Consider the following 21,235-nt stretch of genomic DNA (forward strand, 5'->3'; position numbering starts at 1 on the left):
CTATCTTAAACAGGAATATACACATCTTACTTTATACTCAATACACCGATGATTATGACTTATTAGTCGTTTCTGAATTCTGATAGGGTCGTTTTAGGTGAGGTCAATATCGGATTAGGCAAAGGTCAGACTTGGGTAAGTGTCATCGGGATTCGGGTCAACAGTCAATTCAAGTCTCAAGTGTAATACTCCGTATTTATGAGTCTTTGGGTACTCTATCGAGTAGGCCTTACTCTGTCGAGTAAGGGTAAGTTGCGTTTTAGAAAAGTTTCTGACCTGTTGGGTACTCGATCGAGTAACTAGGATATTCGATCGAGTAAGAGGGTACTCGATCGAGTAGCCATGGGTACTCGATCGAGTAGCCGGTTTACGGGGAGTTTTTCTCGGGTTTTGTTAATTATGCGATTAAGATATATAACCTTCGTCGTCATTATTCTAAACACTTTTGCAAAACCTAATCTACTGTTAAAGAGAGAAAGCAAGTACGTTCTTAATCCTAATCGCATTGTTAGCAATTCCTGGAGTTTGGGAGGTCGGTTCTCATCGTTGGTTATACCGTTGAGTTCCTTGCGTCGAGGGTAAGATCTATGTACCCTTTTTATTGTCTTTCCTTTAATTTGGTTAAACCCTAATATAGGGATTTGGGGGTTTTTGAGTAGTATGTGATTTGGTAGCATTTATATGTTGTATGATAGGAGGAGGGTTCATAGAGGAAGCTTTTTGATACAAAGAAGAGAGACCGTCCGACGGCAGTGTGCTTTCCGGGTAGGATTTCTACTCGTATTAGTCCCATAATGGGATGATTGTTGATGTGTTGAGATTGATTGTTTGATATAGTAATTGTATTGTGACGGTTGTGATTGTGATTGTAATTGCTTGTCTCTGTGGTTCTCGAGGCGTGTCCTCTACCGAGTGGGGTCACTTGCGGGAGTGGCTTCACGCCCTAGTTTCGCCTTCTGTGGAACCCGCCACAGAAGGGATGTGCACATTAATGGACAGGGTTATCGCTCACTAAGTGGAGAGGGGATTTGGTGGGTACGGCTGCGGTCCCCCATCGCGTGTGGCGGGTCCGGTGGGATCGAGTGATTGAGATGATTGGAATTGGTTGGTTGTGTGTGTGATTAAGCGATCTGTTTATCTCATTGTATATATATATATATATATATATATATATATATATATATTGAGTTGTGTGATTAATCGACCCGGTTGTTGTTTTGTAAACTGCGGTGATCCATTCGGGGATGGTGAGCGAGATATTGAGAGGTATGAGATGCGATCGGGATAGCCGGGATTGCCACGACATGATGATAGGAGTCTTCCGCTGTAGCTTAGTAGTTTATTTACATTTCGATTAGAAAGTCAGTTTGAGAACATGTATTACACTTTTGGTTTGGTTTTGAGAATTGTAACTCTTCACTAAGTATTTATATTTAAACGTTGTTTCTTCATTGTTTATTTGATTATCATTGCCTCGGGTAACCGAGATGGTAATGTCTTCATACCTGAGTGGTCCTGGTAAGGCACTTGGAGTATGGGGGTGTTACAAATGGTATCAGAGCGACGATCCTGAAACCTGTAACCAATGAACCTAATGAACATAGGGAGTCAATTAAAATGAACCCGGGGTAAAAGTTGTAGGAGCTAATGCAAAGGCTTGGGAGACGTCCTAAAGTCGCGAACTTGACCTACAGTTTTGAACCGGTCACATGGGGGAGTGTTTGTCAAGTCGTATGTGTTGTTTGGTAAACTTGTGTGTGAATGTGATGAAGTGTGTGTAATTGTTGGATGTTTGAAGTAGAAATTTGGGAATGTGAAAGAAAGGTTGATGATATATGGAAACTTGTTGTTGGAATGATAACATGTTGGATGTTTACAAGGTGGCGTTTAATAACATGATATAATGATCTCGTAGATCGTATGAAAAGATGCGTAGCATTATACGTTTAGTTATGATATAATATGTGGTTTTATGAAGTTTTTTTTAGCATGTTAGTATATGATATAGCATGCGGGTAGCGTTTCTGAGTTAGCATGACTCGATCGAGTGGGACTGACTTGATCGGGTGGGTTTTTGATGATTTCGAGTCCAGAATCGTGTTTTTGGGCACTCGATCGAGTACCTGTGGCACTCGGTTGAGTAGGGGGTCACTCGATCGAGTAGCCTAGCTACTCGATCGAGTATGTTAGAGATCAGAAGGTCTGTTTGGGATCTGATGTTGGGGCACTCGATCGAGTATGGAGGGCACTCGATCGAGTAGCCCGTTACTCGATCGAGTATGTTTGGGCACTCGATCGAGTAGGTTCTGGGCAGCGTGTTTTCATGTTTGAGGTTTAGTACGTGTGTTTATGCCTACCCTTTCTTATATATAGTTTCAAGATGCCGCCCAAAAAGAATGCTTTGTATGCGAGAGCTGAGCTTATGACCATGGATGACATCGTTAAGATGTTGGAGCATCAGGATGCTCTTACTGAGGCTTTAAAGACTGTGGGGGAAAGATAAGGATAAGGATAAGGAGAAGGAGAAGGAGGTTGATCATTCTAAAATCAGCCTCTATATAGCGAGGTTTAACCCGAAAGAGTACAAGGGAGTTGGGGAGCCTAACCTTCTTGATAGTTGGCTTAGAGAGATGAAGAACATATTAGATTTGGTTCACTGTCCTGATGAGATGAGAGTGGAACAAGCTGCGTTCTATCCGAGGGAGGCAGCTGGCAAGTGGTGGGATACAGTGAAAGTGAGTGCTAAGGAGATATATACAAACCAAGGTTTACCTGCTATACCTTGGGAGGAGTTTCGTAGGGCTGTGAGAAAGGAGTTCGTACCGGAGCATGTGAGGAGTAAGTTGAGGGAAGAGTTTGACAGTTTTAAGATGACCGCTGAGATGTCTGTGGCCGAGTACTACAGGCAGTTCAATGAGAAGTCTAGGTATGCTGAGGATATGGGTTTGAGTGAGGAGAATGCGGCGTTGAGGTTTGAGAGGGGTTGACCCCTAAGATTATGGATAAGTTACCCGTGGGAATCCTTACTGATGTTAAGGAAGTTTATGAGAGGAAGTGGGAGAGCCGAGAGGTTGGTGGAGATGGCTCGGGAGAGGTCGGGTGGTGAGAAGAGGAAGTCCGAGAGCGAGGGTGGTGGCCAATCTAATCACAAGAAAGGCAACCACAATCGGTCTAAAGGGTTTTTTCGGGTCGGGTTGATCTTTGGGGCTTCCTTTGGGCGTGGCCGTGGAAGTATTAGTGGTAGTTGGGGAGTGACCTGCTATAGTTGTGGTGGTGTAGGCCACAAGAGACATGAGTGCACGAGTGCAGGAACTTTCCGAGGCTCGCGCAGAGCTATGCGAGCAAATGACCGGGCCGGGTCATGGCCAAACCGGGAAGTCGAGCTACGAGAGTGGAGGCAACCGCAACGGTGGTAATTCTTATCAGAAACCACCAACGAACAACAACAACAATCAAGGGTCGGGTGCTAAGCCGACCACTTCCCAAGATCTTGTCAGGGAGGTGGACGGAAGACCAAGTGGAAAGTTGTTCATGATGGAGAAGAAAGCGGTGAGGAGGATGCACATGTTATCGGTACTTTCCTTGTTAATGGTATTCCTACCTTTGTTTTGTTTGATTCGGGGGCTTCTCAGTCGTTTGTGTCTTCAAGTCATGTTAAACGGTTGGGTTTGAGGGTATATGAGTCTGTTAGTGAGCAAGTTTTTTTACCTTCGGGTGAGTCTGTATCATGTGGGAGGTTGTTTAGAGATGTATCTATGATAGTTGGGCAAGTTGATCTACCTGTAGACTTGCTAGAGTTTCCTTTTGACGGTTTTGAGCTGATAGTCGGGATGGATTGGTTAGGAAAGTATAAAGCTAAGATAGACTGTCATCAAAAGAAAGTGTCTTTAAGAGGCCCTAAGGGTGTTAGTGTGTCTTATCGTGGGTTTCTAGTCAAACCCAGAGTTAAGTTGATTGCAGCTGTTACTTTGAAGTCATATCTGAGGAAGGGATGTCCTTTGATATTGTGCCATGTGAGAGGTGACCGGATCGAGGGTCCGACAGTTGATCAGATACCAGTGGTGGGAGAGTTTGAGGATGTGTTTCCAGAGGAGATTACGGGGTTGCCACCGAGAAGAGAGATAGATTTCACAGTAGAGTTGAAACCAGGGACGGGGCCAATCTCTAAAGCACCGTACCGTATGGGTCCTAAAGAGATGGAGGAGCTCAGGAAGCAGTTGGATGATTTGATAGAGAAGGGATACATTAGACCAAGTGTATCGTCGTGGGGAGCACCAGTTCTTTTCGTGAAGAAGAAAGATGGGAGTTTGAGGTTGTGCATAGATTACAGGGAGTTGAACCGAGTGACGGTGAAGAACAAGTACCCTTTGCCAAAGATAGATGACCTGTTTGATCAGTTGAGTGGTGCATCAGTCTTTTCTAAGATTGATTTGAGGTCGGGGTACCATCAGGTGAATATTAGAGAGGTGGACATACCAAAGACAGCTTTCACGTCGAGGTATGGCCATTATGAGTATGTGGTGATGCCGTTTGGGTTGTCTAATGCACCGGCAGTGTTTATGGATTTGATGAATAGAATTTTCAGACAGTTCTTGGACCAGTTTGTAGTGGTATTTATCGATGATATCTTAGTCTATTCTAAGACTAAAGAGGATCATGAGGAGCATCTGAGGATCGTGTTGCAAACGTTGAGGGAGCATGAGTTGTATGCTAAGCTGTCCAAGTGTGAGTTCTGGTTAGAGAAAGTTGCTTTTCTGGGGCATGTGATCTCTAAGGAAGGAGTGGCTGTGGATCCGACGAAGATAGAGGCAGTGACAAAGTGGGAAGCACCAAAGAATGTTGCTGAGGTTCGGAGTTTCTTGGGTTTAGCTGGATACTACAGACGGTTCGTGAAAGATTTCTCCAAGATAGCTAAACCTATGACAGCGTTGATGAGGAAAGAGAACAGGTTCGGTTGGGATGAGAGTTGTGAGACGGCGTTCCAAACATTAAAGGAGCGTTTGACCACAGCTCCTGTCTTAGCATTGCCTGAAGGGAGTGAGAACTTTGAGGTTTATACAGATGCCTCGAAGAATGGGCTGGGATGTGTGTTGATGCAGAATGGTAAAGTGATTGCCTATGCTTCTAGGCAATTGAAGCCTTATGAGGAGAATTACCCTACTCATGATCTGGAGTTGGGTGCAGTAGTGTTTGCTCTCAAGATTTGGAGACATTACCTTTATGGAGCAATCTTTAAGCTATTTTCTGATCACAAGAGTCTCAAGTACATTTTCACTCAAAAGGAGTTGAACATGAGACAGAGGAGGTGGATGGAGCTGATTGGCGATTATGACATGGAAATCTACCATGAAGGGAAGGCCAATGTTGTTGTTGATGCTTTGAGTAGGAAGAGTGTACATTCTCTGTGTACAGCTCTATCTTTGATGAGGCTGAGAGATGAGGTAGCGAGGTTTGGGATACATATGATGCAGAAAGGAGATGCCATTGTTGGGGTTGGTGTCCTTAACAGTTAGTGCAAGGACTTATAAATCTCTAAAAGGATCAAATGGCATACTTTTGGTATTATTATCAGTTGATCCACGTTTATCAGTAACGGTTGGCTTGCTAGATAAGTTTGACGTTATTGTCATACAGATGGCGGTGATCAACTGGTCCCTAAAAGTCACACCTATAGGATACGTTTGAGAGATGTGACGGTATGAAAATACAGTCATGTAGATGCCAAATATGACTAACCAGTTAGTCCGAGTTTTTGACTATTAATTAGTCAAAATGTGATGTTGAGATATTATATTTAATACGGATTAAATTATATGGGCTAAGGCGAATTAACCAGTTAATTCGTAAAATTAAATATAAGCGATTTATATTTGATTAATGTATATTGAATATAATTATACAATATCGTCTTTGTCGGACATGTATTAATACTTCAACTAACCCGTGTTATTAGTTGATGTTTTAATAGCCGATAACCGATGACGATTTATAAAAACCGCGTCATATACATTTAGTCATTTGGGTACGGACTACGAGTTAAAATGAAGAGGAAATGGAAAAGCCCATTTCCTCCCCATGGACTCGGTTAGGCCGAGATTAGGAGAACAAAAGGGAGAGCTTCTCCTCCCTTCTGACCTAATCATCATTAGTGAAAAATAATTAGGTTTTTGGAGACATTTTCTCTCTGAAACCTAGATCTCACATCTCGAAAACCTCACAACAAGTTCTCTCAATATTGCAAGGCAATCAGAGAACACCTTCTAGCACAAGGGCATTTCTCAGACGGTCTTGGGTGCAACAATTAGGAGGAAATCTCTGTTGATTTCTGTTCTTTACGCCGTGCATCAAAGGACCCGAGGTTGATTCTCATTCCTTATCGTTTCTCTATTGTATTTATGTTTTATGACGATATTCGCATGTTAAATTTACGTTATAGTCCTAAATTTAAAGGGTATTATACGGATATTTACCCACAAGTGGTATCAGAGCGAGGCCACGTAATTTTTTCTATGTGTTTTTCATAAAACGATTTTGAAACGGTTGTGTTTGTCTCGAAATCCGTGCCTTGTATACACGGATGTTGCGTTTTTGTTGAAACCGTGACATGTTTTACACGGTTGATTCACTTTTTACGTTTTGTTTTTGTGCATATTGTTGTTTTATACGGAAATTATAACAATATGTCATGTTTTGTCAAATTGTAAATTTGTTTTGATGCGGTTTTGATCAAAATTGCAGTAGGTTTTGTTTTGTCAAACTGTTTTCACGAGGGTTTTATGTTTTCCAGAAACTTTTTCCCTCGATCGAGCATGTTTTTTGTCGATCGAATGGTTTTTCTGACATGATTTTACTCGATCGAGTCCTTGCTGTACTCGATCGACCACTTTTAAAACCCCACTGCTCGATCGAGAAGTCCTCGTACTCGATCGAGCATAATTGTGGATATAAGTCTCGATCGACCACCAGTTTTGTCGATCGAGTACTTCCCGATTAGCACACCTCTCGATCGACTAGCGATTCGATCGATCGAGCCCTTTCGTTCCTCGATCGAGCACTGTGTCCCTGGATCGAGGGATTTGCTTTTGATGACTTTGAAAATTTATTCCTTTTGCTTTAAATTTTCTTTTGGCTACAAAATGTACATTATACGGATATTGTACACTCGCTATGATTGTGAAACGGTTCACACACGTACCATTAAGTTATTTTAAAGCGTATTTAAAGTAACGGATTGTAATGGATTAAAATTAAATTGATAGAAGCGGTTTTATCACATGAATTTTAATCATTAAAAGGTGGTTTGGATAAATTTAACATAATTACGGAATTATGTCACGAATGAATTTGTTTTTAGATGATGCATTTTATTTATCGTTTATTTTGAATGCCGTGAATGACTTTTATTACGTATTTATTCATTTTTACAAACAGTTGTAACTTAGTGTGGCCTTAGTAGAACGTGTTACCGTAATGATGGAACACGGTCTTGGTTGTATTTTGAGATCTCGTATCTCCGTTTTGGATTTTTCACTTGTAATTACAGTTTTAATTAGAATGTAAATAGGTTTATATTTTGTAATTTCAATTGTAATTTTGAGAAGACCAAAGATGGAGACCGGATGCTCACTCCCGCTACATGGATCAAGATGGAACATCAAGACAAGCTTCTCGGGTCCAACGGTGGATTCCAAAGTTGTTTTATGTTTTATTTTACTAGGATAGGCCACACTAGGAATTTTTATTTACGTATTGCATTCATTTATTTATTTTTCGTAACGATAATATGCATCCTATTCCGCCTAAAAACCAAACCACCTAATTATTGCATGAAAACTGACACATATAGAGGTCACGAGTTAATTTTCTTTTGACATTCTCATGTCACACGATCATGCTAAGCCATCACCTAAATTGATTCATTCACGCAGACGCTAGTTATTCGTTCACTTAAAATGAATTAAAACTTAGTTGATGGGATCTTCCTCGTATAAACCAAAATTGAGAACGGTCTTTATAGGTCAAACTCCAATGAGTCCCTTCTTCGTCGGTAGGCATAATATGACCCCTTCTACGTCGGGCAAGTTGGAACCGATTGACCTATTTTATCTCAACACTATGGTCACTCGTACGATCCTGTGATTATGGTGGACTATAGATAGGATTTACGGAAATCTATCGACCAAGAGTTCTTACGGAAGAATTAGCTAAACAGTTAGCTTATCAATTTACGGAAATTGAGTCTTGGGATCACTTGTATCATTCTTGAGGGAGATCAATTATGCAAGTGCGAGAGTCTACATGTTAAAAATACTTTTTAAATAGACTTAAATCACCTCGATGAGTTGCTTATTTCGTTTTGTTTTTCTTTCTTTTTCAGTGTAGATCACGACTTTTAAACTGCTAAATAACAAATGGCTGGTTCTACTGATAACCCAATGCCAAGTGCCACATTGGACCGTGAGTCCTGGCTTCGGATCTTCATGAATCGGATGAATCGTCTACTCGATCAAGAATGATGGATCAAACTTCGCGGACCGGGAGGCGGCATTACGGAATCTGCTCGCGACGGAAGCTCAAATATCTATTAGAGCCCATCCCGGCAAACCCAGGTCCCACGGCTAGAGCTGCTGAAATCACCAAGTTTAATGATTTCTGTATGGAAGTGGGTGCGATTAAAAACGTACTCATTTTTGCAATGGAATCCAATTTGCAGAAACGCTTCATAGCCCATGGTGCAAACAAGATTTTCACCACGCTCACCAAGGAATTCTCGAAAGCACCGAGAATCGTGACCTATGAGCATACCACTCGCTTCTTTGATGCGAGACTCCAGAAGGGCCAACCAGTTAGCCCACACATTCTCAGCATGATTGAGAATGTCGAGAAGCTGGAGACCTTTAATTGTAACATCAGCGAGAACATTGTTATCGACCGAATGCTTCATTCACTCCACGATGGTTTTTCGCAATTTAGAGCGAATTACTATATGAATGATTTGAAGAAAACCCCACATGAACTGCACTCCCTTTTCGTACAGACCGAGAAGGACATGAAGTTCAGTGGGAGTTTGAAACAGGATGTTCTCGTTGTGTCAAACAAAGGGAAAGGTAAGGGCAAAGCTCGTGCAAACCTAAAGAGGTAAACCGAAGTTCAAGAAGTCAGGTTCAGGTAAGAGTGGGCCTGGTGAGTCGAGCACCTCATCAGGCGCGACAAAGAGCAAGAATGATAACATGGAGTGCCATCATTGCCACAAGACTGGGCATTGGAGGCGTACATGTCCTGTTTATCATGAAGACTTAAAAACAGGTCGTGTTAAACCTGTTGGTATGTCTTCTTCTTCTTCTTCTACTTTTATTCATATGATTGAGATTAACCACGCAAGTTACGGAACTTGGGTACTTGATACTGGTTGTGGTTCTCATCTGTGTAATCATGTGCAGGGGCTCCGAAACATCGAACCCCTCGTAAAGGGTGAGATGGACCTGCGTGTTGGGGATGGAGCAAGAGTGGCTGCAATCTCAAAGGGGACATATGTGATCCAGCTTCCCAGCGGATTTGAGTTGTCATTATATGACTGCTATTATGTACCTTGTCTTTCGAAAAACATTATTTCAGTTTCTGCACTTGATAAACTTGGTTTTTCATTTGTAATAGAAAATAATACTTGCATTTTCTCATTACACGATATGATTTACAAGGCGAGTCTCCATGAACGGAATTTATGTTTTAGATCGGACCACCGAAATATTACACGTAATGAATAAAAAGTTAAAGGTTGGTGACAAAGATCAAACGTATCTATGGCAATCGCCGTATGTGACACATTAATGAGAAACGCGTAAAAAACAGCTCATCAAAAATGGAGCTATCTCGGCCTTTGATTTTCAATCATTTGGCACGTGTGAATCATGTCTCATCGGTAAGATGACTCGGATTTCCTTCAAAGGTGTTGGAATGCGCTACGCTGCGACCTATTAGGACTCATACACACGGATGTATGTGGTCCTATGTCAATCACCGCACGAGAAGGCTATAGGTATTTCATCACTTTCACGGACGATTTAAGTAGATATGGCTATGTCTACTTAATGAAGCACAAAAGTGAATCCTTTGAGAAATTCAAAGAATACCAGAATAGGGTGCAGAACCTATTGGGTAGAAAGATTAAAACACTACGTTCAGATCGTGGTGGCGAGTATCTTTCTCACGAGTTTGATCAACACCTAAAGGACTGTGGGATTGCCTTACAATTAACTCCACCTGGAACACCTCAATTGAATGGTGTGTCCGAACGGAGAAATCGAACACTACTTGATATGGTTCGATCCATGATGAGTCACACGGTTTTACCTGACTCATTATGGAGTTATGCTCTTTTGTCAGCCGCTCTAATACTTAACCGAAGTCCGTCTAAAGCTGTTGACAAGAATCCATATGAACTATGGAAGGGAACGGTCCCTAACTTGTCCTTTATACGGGTTTGGGGCTGCGAGGCTTATGTCAAGTGGAGACACGAGGATAAGCTCGGCCCGCGATCGGTCAAGACATACTTTATAGGTTATCCTAAAGGAACGCTTGGTCATTACTTTTATTCGCCAACCGAACAACGTGTTTTTGTTGCGGCTAGTGCGACATTCTTAGAGAAGGAATTTCTCGAGAATGCAAAGAGTGATAGAACCTTCGAACTGTCGGAGATTCCAGAACCAAGTACCGAGCAATCATTGGAAGAATCTATTCCTTCAATCCCGGCTGCGGTATACATTCCTGAGGAACCTAGGAGGTCGGGAAGAGTCTCTATTCCTCCGGACAGATACATTGGTATGGTCGAGGAACATGACATAGATGACATTCTACTCTTAACGAGTAGTGAACCCGCAACCTATAAAGGTGTCATGACTAGTTCTGACTCAAAGCTATGGCTTGAGGCCATGCAATCCGAGATGGACTCCATGTATGAGAACAACGTGTGGGATTTTGTTGACTTACCTGCTAAGGTTCGTCCCCTTCAATGCAAATGACTTTACAAGATAAAGCATTCTGTGGAAGGTCAACAAGATATCTACAAAGCACGACTAGTTGCTAAAGGTTTCACCCAAGTGCCAGGTTTGCACTACGATGAGATTTTTGCACCCGTAGTCATGCTGCGTTCCATTCGGATTATCTTAGCGATTGCCGCTTTTCATGACTATGAAATTTGGCAAATGGACGTGAAAACCGCCTTCTTAAACGGCTTTTTGGAGGAAGAGTTGTACATGGTACAACCCGAAGGTTTCATCGATCCAGTACATCCTAAGAAAGTATGCAAACTTAAGCGTTCCATTTATGGACTTAAGCAAGCATCTCGGAGTTGGAATCATCGCTTCGACCAAGTGATTAAAGAAAATGGATTTACTCGATCTGTCGAGGAACCATGTTTATATATCAAGTCGAGTGGGAGCAAGATTGTCTTCCTAATATTGTATGTTGACGACATACTCCTGATTGGGAATGACATACCTCTCTTAACTTCGGTGAAAGTATGGTTGAAAAACCATTTCCAGATGAAAGATCTGGGAGAGGCACAAAGAATTCTAGGTATCCGTATCTATCGAGATAGATCACGACGGATGTTATCTCTCGTCAGAGTCTTACATAGACAAAGTCCTAGAGAGATTCAAAGATGACTAACTCCAAGAAGGGGTTTCTTCCTATGGCTCCAGGGGTGCATTTGAGCAAGTCTCAGGCACCAGAGACACCGGAAGAGAAAGAGCGCATGACACGGATTCCTTATGCCTCGGCTATAGGATCAATCATGTATGCCATGATATGCACACGTCCGGACGTGGCATATGCATTGAGTATGACAAGTCGATTCCAACAGCACCCAGGTGATTCACATTGGCTGGCTGTCAAGAACATTCTTAAGTACCTACGGAAAACTAAAGATTGGGCATTGACTTATGGAGGCCCTCAAAAGCTATGCGCAACCGGTTACGCAGATGCTAGCTTCCAAACGGATCGAGATGACTCGAAATCTCAGTCTGGATTCGTTTTTACTCTAAATGGCGCCGATCAGTGGAAGAGTTCGAAACAAATCACATCTGCAGATTCTACGACCGAGTCCGAGTACTATGCCGCGTCTGAAGCTACAAAGGAAGCGATATGGATGCGTCAATTCTTACATGGACTATCTGTAGTGCCTAGTTCGAATGACCCGATCACCATCTATTGCGACAATAGTGGTGCCATCTTCCAAGCTAAGGAGCCAAAGTCTAGCAACAAGTCTAGACATGTACAACGGAAAGCTCATCTAATCCGAGATTACGTGGAGCAAAAGGAAGTAGTGATAGAAAAGATTGCTACAGATGATAACATAGCAGATCCTCTCACTAAAGCATTACGACAAGATAAGCATGAAGGGCACGTAAATTCCATGGGAATCAAACGTGTTCCTGAGTTGTAGTACTTTTTATGGATTAGATTCATTCTCGTTTGTACTCTATACGACATCATCGTTTTGATATTTATATATTTTGTTTTTCATGTGGAATTGTACGACAATTTTGAACACCACAAAGTGAACTGAAAGAACATAATATTTTTATAGTCCTTAATTGCCCACATGAGCTGATAACTCTGGCAATTATTTTGTGACGTTGGTTGATGGTGGGTTCAACGAGCCATAAGTCAACCAGTTGACTGACCAATCACAGAGGCGAGTTATACGGATATCTCGTAGGACACCATTGTGATATCGACGTGGAGTCCTAAATGTTTTATAACATTCCGTGCCCGGTCGTGGATAGGACCTCCATGGTGATCCTAAGAGTCGAATCTTTTGACTATCGACTGTCTCTTGAGACTACGACAGATTTTGGGTGACTTTGGTTTCTTTCTCACGGTCATCCGTAACAGGGGGCCAAGTAGATTTTTTCTGGGTCATTTCATGCTGTGCTTAGATCGGAAGGAGTCGAGTTGTAGGAAATATTCAGCCTTTATCAGGTACTCGATATTTCTCAGGGCCACTCGAGGAGTTGTAACTGAAATGCATGGCCATGCTCGGATACGGATTCGTTTTATCAGTTAAGTTACTCTCTAGTCGGGGATACCACTCTTGATACAGATCGATTGTAAAATACGACCTTTGCGGATCCGGATCTGCAAATTGTTTTACATTGAGTGGGAGAAATTTTAAATGAATATGAGAATCGGTTATCGCACATACACTTGTACGGACAAGTGGGAGTTTGTTGGAGCTTGTGTCCTCCAGTTAGTGCGGATAACGTCATTGCACATACACTTGTACGGACAAGTGGGAGCTTGTTGGGGTTGGTGTCCTTAACAGTTAGTGCAAGGACTTATAAATCTCTAAAAGGATCAAAGGGCATACTTTTGGTATTATTATCAGTTGATCCACGTTTATCAGTAACGGTTGGCTTGCTAGATAAGTTTGACGTTATTGTCATACAGATGGCGGTGATCAACTGGTCCCTAAAAGTCACACCTATAGGATACGTTTGAGAGATGTGACGGTATGAAAATACAGTCATGTAGATGCCAAATATGACTAACCAGTTAGTCCGAGTTTTTGACTATTAATTAGTCAAAATGTGATGTTGAGATATTATATTTAATACGGATTAAATTATATGGGCTAAGGCGAATTAACCAGTTAATTCGTAAAATTAAATATAAGCGATTTATATTTGATTAATGTATATTGAATATAATTATACAATATCGTCTTTGTCGGACATGTATTAATACTTCAACTAACCCGTGTTATTAGTTGATGTTTTAATAGCCAATAACCGATGACGATTTATAAAAACCGCGTCATATACATTTAGTCATTTGGGTACGGACTACGAGTTAAAATGAAGAGGAAATGGAAAAGCCCATTTCCTCCCCATGGACTCGGTTAGGTCGAGATTAGGAGAACAAAAGGGAGAGCTTCTCCTCCCTTCTGACCTAATCATCATTAGTGAAAAATAATTAGGTTTTTGGAGACATTTTCTCTCTGAAACCTAGATCTCACATCTCGAAAACCTCACAACAAGTTCTCTCAATATTGCAAGGCAATCAGAGAACACCTTCTAGCACAAGGGCATTTCTCAGACGGTCTTGGGTGCAACAATTAGGAGGAAATCTCTGTTGATTTCTGTTCTTTACGCCGTGCATCAAAGGACCCGAGGTTGATTCTCATTCCTTATCGTTTCTCTATTGTATTTATGTTTTATGACGATATTCGCATGTTAAATTTACGTTATAGTCCTAAATTTAAAGGGTATTATACGGATATTTACCCACAGCCATGGGTGATATGACAGTACAGCTTGAGTTTTATGATGACATTCGAGGTAAGCAGGCGTTGGATCCTAAGATAGTGGAGTGGAGAGCTGGAGTAGAGAAAAGGGACAGTGTCCCGATTTTCTATTAATACAGATGGTAGTTTGAGGTTTGATGGTAGGTGGTGTGTTCCTAATGATGAGGAGTTGAAAAAGACAATCATGACAGAGGCGCATTGTACACCATACTCAGTACATCCGGGTGGTGACAAGCTATACAAGGATTTGAAGAAAACGTTTTAGTGGCCTGGGATGAAGAAAGAGACAGCTGAGTTTGTGTCCCGTTGTTTGACATGCCAGAGAGTTAAAGGGGAACAGCGACGACCACAAGGTAAGATTCAGTCTTTAGAGGTACCTGAGTGGAAGTGGGAATCCATTTCCATGGATTTTATTGTGGGTTTGCCAAAGAGTCCACAGGGTAACAACATGATTTGGGTAATAGTGGATCGACTGACCAAGTCAGCTCACTTTGTTCCAATGAAAGATACATGGACTAAAGCACAATTGGCTATGGCCTATCGAAAGAACGTGCTTAAGTTACATGGAGTCCCTAAGGACATAGTGTCTGACAGAGATGCGAGATTTATATCGAGGTTTTGGAAAGAGTTGCAGGAATCGTTGGGAACAACTTTGAAGATGAGTACAGCATTTCATCCTGCGACAGACGGGCAGACTGAGAGAACAATCAAGACTCTTGAGGATATGTTGCGAGCTTGTGTGATGAATTTTGGTGGTAGCTGGGAACAGAGGTTAGACTTGATAGAATTTTCTTACAATAACAGCTATCACACTAGTATTGGTATGGCACCGTTTGAGGCTTTGTATGGGAGGAGATGTAGGAGTCCAATATGTTGGGACGATAGTGCTGAGGCAGTGGTTTTAGGACCAGAGATGGTGCATGAGATGGTGGATCAGATTAAGATGATCAGGGAACGGATGAGAGCAGCTCAGGATAGGCAAAAGAGTTATGCAGATCTACATCGCCGGGATATAGAGTTTCGGGTTGGGGACAAGGTTCTTTTGAAAGTATCTCCTATGCGTGGGGTCATGAGATTTGGGAAGAAAGGCAAGTTAAGTCAGAAGTTTATAGGGCCTTATGAGATCTTAGAGCGAGTTGGGGAAGTTGCATATCGTCTGGCTTTACCAGCTGCATTAGAGAGAGTGCATAATGTGTTTCATGTATCGCAGCTGCGGAAGTATGTGAGTGACCCGTCACATGTGTTAGAGGCAGAGAACTTAGAGCTAGATGAGTCCTTATCATATCTTGAGGTGCCTAAGCAGATTCTTGACCGAAAGGTTAGAAAGACTAGGAGTGGTGAGACAGTTTTGCTTAAGATCCTTTGGTCTAACCACGAGACCGAGGAAGCTACATGGGAGCCAGAGGAAGCTATGAAAGAGCGTTACCCTTTCCTTTTTGATCAGGTATGTATGGTTATGGGGACGTAACCTTGTTTCTTTTAGGGGGGTAGGAGATGATCGCGAGCAGTTTTTAAGAGTTTTTATACCCCTTTTTGTATGTTGCGTCGGTATGTTTGTCGGGATGAGTTGGGCTAGTAACATGTTTTATGTTGAATTTTGTTTTGGTTGTTGAGTCGGGAGTGTTATGGGAGCACCTTTGTTTAGTAGTGGTTTGAACTTCGGGGACGAAGTTCTTTTTAAGGAGGGAAGACTGTAATACTCCGTATTTATGAGTCTTTGGGTACTCTATCGAGTAGGCCTTACTCTGTCGAGTAAGGGTAAGTTGCGTTTTAGAAAAGTTTCTGACCTGTTAGGTACTCGATCGAGTAACTAGGATACTCGATCGAGTAAGGGGGTACTCGATCGAGTAGCCTTGGGTACTCGATCGAGTAGCCGGTTTACGGGGAGTTTTTCTCGGGTTTTGTTAATTATGCGATTAAGATATATAACCTTCGTCGTCATTATTCTAAATACTTTTGCAAAACCTAATCTACTGTTAAAGAGAGAAAGCAAGAACGTTCTTAATCCTAATCGCATTGTTAGCAATTCCTGGAGTTTGGGAGGTCGGTTCTCATCGTTGGTTATACCGTTGAGTTCCTTGCGTCGAGGGTAAGATCTATGTACCCTTTTTATTGTCTTTCCTTTAATTTGGTTAAACCCTAATATAGGGATTTGGGGGTTTTTGAGTAGTATGTGATTTGGTAGCATTTATATGTTGTATGATAGGAGGAGGGTTCATAGAGGAAGCTTTTTGATACAACAGTAGAGACCGTCGACGGTGTGCTTTCCGGGTAGGATTTCTACTCAAAAGTATTAGTCCCATAATGGGATGATTGTTGATGTGTTGAGATTGATTGTTTGATATAGTAATTGTATTGTGACGGTTGTGATTGTGATTCTTCATCTGTGGTTCTCGAGGCGTGTCCTCTACCGAGTGGGGTCACTTGCGGGAGTGGATTCACGCCTTAGTTTCGCTTTCGTGGAACCCGCCACGAAGGGATGTGCACATTAATGGACGGGGTTATCGCTCACTAAGTGGAGAGGGGATTTGGTGGGTACGGCCTGCGGTCCCCCCCTGGCGGTGGTCGGGTCCAGTGGACGTCGATGATTGAGATGATTGGAATTGGTTGGTTGTGTGTGTGTGTGGCTTAGTTATCTTTGTCTGTTTATCTCATTGTATATATATATATATATATATATTGAGTTGTGTGATTAATCTTGACCGGTTGTTGTTTTGTAAACTGCGGTGATCCATTCGGGGATGGTGAATGATATTGAGCGGGTATGAGATGAGTCTTTGGGATATTTGGGATTGCCACGACATGATGATAGGAGTCTTCCATTTGTAGCTTATTAGTTTATTTACATTTCGATTAGAACATCGGTTTGAGAACATGTATTACACTTTTGGTTTGGTTTTGAGAATTGTAACTCTTCACTAAGTATTTATATTTAAACGTTGTTTCTTCATTGTTTATTTGATTATCATTGCCTCGGGTAACCGAGATGGTAATGTCTTCATACCTGAGTGGTCCTGGTAAGGCACTTGGAGTATGGGGTGTTACATCAAGTAATGTGTCTAGACTTCCGGTACAGTAATGGACACAAACTCAAACTGCAAGTAACATGGAGCATGCCAGAAGCATAGCTGACATAGTATCCGATACCACTAAACTTCTCGAGTAATGTTTAGGTCAATCAAGTTTGGAAGGTCTAGACCTCCGGTACAGTAATAGACACAAACTGCAAGCAAAATGAGCCGGAAGCATAGCTGACATAGTATCTGATCAGGTTTGCAAGACACAATCTGCAAGCAACATGAAAAACATAGCTGACATAGTTTCCGATACCACTAATAAACTAGATTCATCCTTCCAAAAAGGGTTTTTTGTCAAAAACTACCTTATATTTAGGTGTATTTGTAAAAATACTACCTTATATTATTTTTTTTGTATTCAACTACCTTTATTTTCTTTATTTTTGGTCAATAACTACCTACGCTAAGAATCTAGACATATTTGGTCTATTTTCCGGCTTTAACATATCTCACATGATTCTTTTATGTTTTAATCTTAGTAAGGCCCGATTTTGGAAAGTCATAAAGTACTTACGCTAAACTTTAGTACATGTTTGTTGTTATTATTGAAATGTGAAATTCATTAATTTTGCTTATCTGAAGTTAAATTTTGGTTTGGACGCAGTTGATCATTGTTGTTTGATGTTAAGAAAGTCATGTGAGATAGGTTAATGTCACTAAATCGACCAAACCTCGCCATATTTTCAGCGTAGGTAGTTTTTGACCAAAAAATTAGAAAACAAAGGTAGTCTAAAACAAGAAAAATAATATAAGGTAGTTTTTTTACAAATACCCCTAAATATAAGGTAGTTTTTGACAAAAAAACCCTTCCAAAAATCATACAAATTCACGAATCAAAGTCTAGGGTTCCAATTTCCAACCATGTTTCGTTATAGCATTACAGCATGGTATAAATATCTCACTCAAGTCAGAGATCAGGAGCCAAGGAGACAAAACTCGAGAATATTAAAAGTGTAGAAGTACTGTGCAGGAAAAGGCGTGCTTACTTCAAGTAAATACTTCATAGAACTTCTCAGTAACAAGTAAACCCGAATCAATGGATTCCAAAGGATCTTTCCTTAGCCGATGTCTTAAGCAGTTAGGAATGACGGTAGCAATGTCCTCAACCGTCACCTGATCTCTACCCTTCAACGAAGCCAAAGCCTTTGCTGCCCTATTCGTCACTATATCACCTCTCAACCCGTCAACATTGAGCTCAGAACATACCCTAGAGATTTTAACACGAAGTTCGTGATCGAGGTGAACCTTAGAAAGGTTGCTCCTAGCTGATGTGATTTGTTCCTGTAGTTTATCTTGCTCAATCTTGTAAGTTTCCCGAAAGTCCTTAGGGTTCTTATCGAAACGGGATCGTTCTTCTACAATCTTCACCCTAAGCTCAGCATCCCTCACAGTTCCGACCTGAGTAACAAAGGCAGCAATTTATCAAACAGACTCTTTCTGCATTTTCGTCAAATCAAAAGGTAAACCATTCTTTAGAAGATAAAAAAGGTCACGTAAAAAACCGAAGCAAGAAAACTAAATTAAACAGTAAAAATAAATGGCGTGAAAACATTTTAAAAGGGTTTCCAACCTGAGCATGCATCCCAAAACGATCAAGCAACTGAGGTCGAAGTTCTCCTTCCTCGGGGTTTCCAGAGCCGATCAAAATAAAGCGAGCAGGGTGAGAGATGGATATACCTTCTCTCTCAACAGTATTCCATCCAGAAGCAGCGGAATCCAAAAGAACATCAACCAAATGGTCATCCAAGAGATTGACCTCATCGACATACAAAATGCCTCTGTTAGCCTTAGCAAGAAGCCCGGGCTCAAAAGCTTTCACACCCTCAGTCAAAGCCTTCTCAATGTCAATAGTCCCGCAAACTCTATCCTCAGTAGCACCCAATGGCAAATCAACCATATTGATCTTAGTCACGGAAATGGAAAGTTCCTCTCCTTTGATAGCCTTCTCTCTCACTTCTATGCCCATTAACTCAGGATCCTCAGGGTCGGAGTTAAATGGGTCCCCGGCAACAACTTTAATTTCAGGGAGCAAATCGACCAACGACCTCACGGTGGTGGATTTCCCTGTACCCCTATCACCCATGATCATGACCCCACCAATCTTAGGGTCAATAACATTCAATAAAAGACATAGTTTCATCTCTTCTTGCCCAACTATAGCCGTAAATGGGTAGACCGGCCTTTGGCTTTCAGTTGCAGCCCTTGGAGCCTAATACATAAACATCATTCAGTGATTGTTTGTTTAACTTCACATTACAAACAATAGCCACATTATTGTCCGACTTTCCAAATTATAACTAGTTCTTGAATAGAAATATGATATATCTAACTCCCATATCGTAAAATCTAACCATTTAATCAACTGATGTTCATCAGCAAATAAACCTGTCACGATATATTGTTTACTTTTACTGAAATTCATACGACCACTTAGCGGTGGTTGGGCAAGAAAGATGCAACACAAAAACAGCTATAAGCCTAAAGAATAACTCCACATAATCGCGATTAAAACATATCATCATTTGAGCTTTGGGGTTTGGGGCGTATACATAATCCGGCAATTGTCATTTTAGATGATAAAATCACTAAATCCTTGACCACATTGAAACCAATATCCATATTGCCACCATCCTTAAAACATTTTTATTACCTCAATAATTTAATATGCATCAATACCATAATTCATTCATAAAATCTGGAAAGATTTTTCACACTGCTTGCACATAAAGTTTAAATCTTTGGTGTCTCCACTTAATAATAAGTAATTAATCAATCAAACTAGTGGCAGAGCTAGAATTTGTCGTTAGGGTGCAGAATTTTTTAGGAGAGCAAATTACAAATAAACTAAAAAACGAACTTTTTTCTCCATTGTTCAAGGGACGGCCGCCCTTGCTAGTCCCCACTAACTCCATCAGTTCATGAGGGTAGTTTAATCTCCGCCTTAGCCACTAGATTAAAACCTCTTCGGTAAAACGACTTCTAAAAACCGATTTTTTTCATTGTTCAAGGGGGCGACGGTCCCTGCTAGCCCCCACTAGCTCCATCAGTTCATAAGGGTAGTTAGTTTAATTTCCGTCCTAACCACTAGACTAAAACATCTTCGGTAAAACGACTTTAATTTGATAGTTGATAGATACCTGTTCAGTGGAATTAATTTGAGTAGCAACATTAGAAACAGAAAACTTCAACTGACATCTATTCTTCTTCACAGGAATCCCAATTCCACCATAATACTTTCTCCAATTAAATTGCCCTGAAACAAAAATTACACTAAAATCAATCAAATTCAATTTATAAAAACACAATTAAAACAATACCCAGTTCATAGTAATCATAAATTTCAAATAAAAAACAAAAACAATAACAAAAGAAAGAAAGAAAATCACCAGAATTGTTAGAAATGGCTAAAGATGAAATCTTTGAGGAAGATGAAGAGAATAGAAGTGAAGAAGATGAACTGAGTAAAGTGGAAGCCATTGTTGAAGAGATAAAATGGTTGAATGAAGTAAGAGTAGAGAGTTTAGTGGTGTTGGAGTGAGTGAGTGAGTGAGAAAATGGAGGGTTCTAACTTCTACACTGCACTTCCATTGGCTAGGCTTAGTTGAGGTAGTGAGGATAAGAAGATAGGAGAAGATCATATAATTGGAATTTTTTTATTTAAAAAATAAGGTTTAAATAAAGAAATGGTAAAAAATAAGCTTATTTTTCACTAGTGACGAGTGAATTCATAGCCGCAATCTCCGAGTATTCGTAATAGCCGCAATCTAGAAGTATTAACTTATGTATGACTAGACATGAAATCTAGAAGATTCCATTGCGGCTCGCAAATTAGACCTGACAAAATCGACCCAAC

General features: G+C 41.0%; 1 protein-coding gene across 1 annotated transcript; it reads right to left on the reverse strand.

Annotated features, from left to right (window-relative positions):
- Window positions 1-18,213: 18,213 nt before the first annotated feature.
- Window positions 18,214-21,026, reverse strand: LOC141596146 (magnesium-chelatase subunit ChlI, chloroplastic). Its single transcript, XM_074416226.1, has 4 exons — window positions 20,769-21,026; window positions 20,520-20,635; window positions 18,953-19,591; window positions 18,214-18,780 (listed from the first exon to the last, which is right to left on the reverse strand). Exons 1-4 carry the CDS (start codon window positions 20,857-20,859, stop codon window positions 18,370-18,372), a joined length of 1,257 nt encoding a protein of 418 aa, XP_074272327.1. The 5' UTR covers window positions 20,860-21,026; the 3' UTR covers window positions 18,214-18,369.
- Between the last annotated feature and the right edge of the window lie 209 nt (window positions 21,027-21,235).

Source organism: Silene latifolia, chromosome 8 (assembly GCF_048544455.1).
Source record: "Silene latifolia isolate original U9 population chromosome 8, ASM4854445v1, whole genome shotgun sequence".
In the NCBI taxonomy this organism is placed as follows: Eukaryota; Viridiplantae; Streptophyta; class Magnoliopsida; order Caryophyllales; family Caryophyllaceae; genus Silene; species Silene latifolia.

Coding starts and splice junctions, on each gene's coding strand:
- LOC141596146 (XM_074416226.1), bottom strand. CDS start 20,859: ATGGCTTCCACTTTACTCAGTTCATCTTCTTCACTTCTATTCTCTTCA. Junction 20,636..20,768: donor AGCCATTTCTAACAATTCTG/GTGATTTTCTTT, acceptor TTTTTGTTTCAG/GGCAATTTAATTGGAGAAAG. Junction 18,781..18,952: donor GTTTTGGGATGCATGCTCAG/GTTGGAAACCCT, acceptor TTTGTTACTCAG/GTCGGAACTGTGAGGGATGC.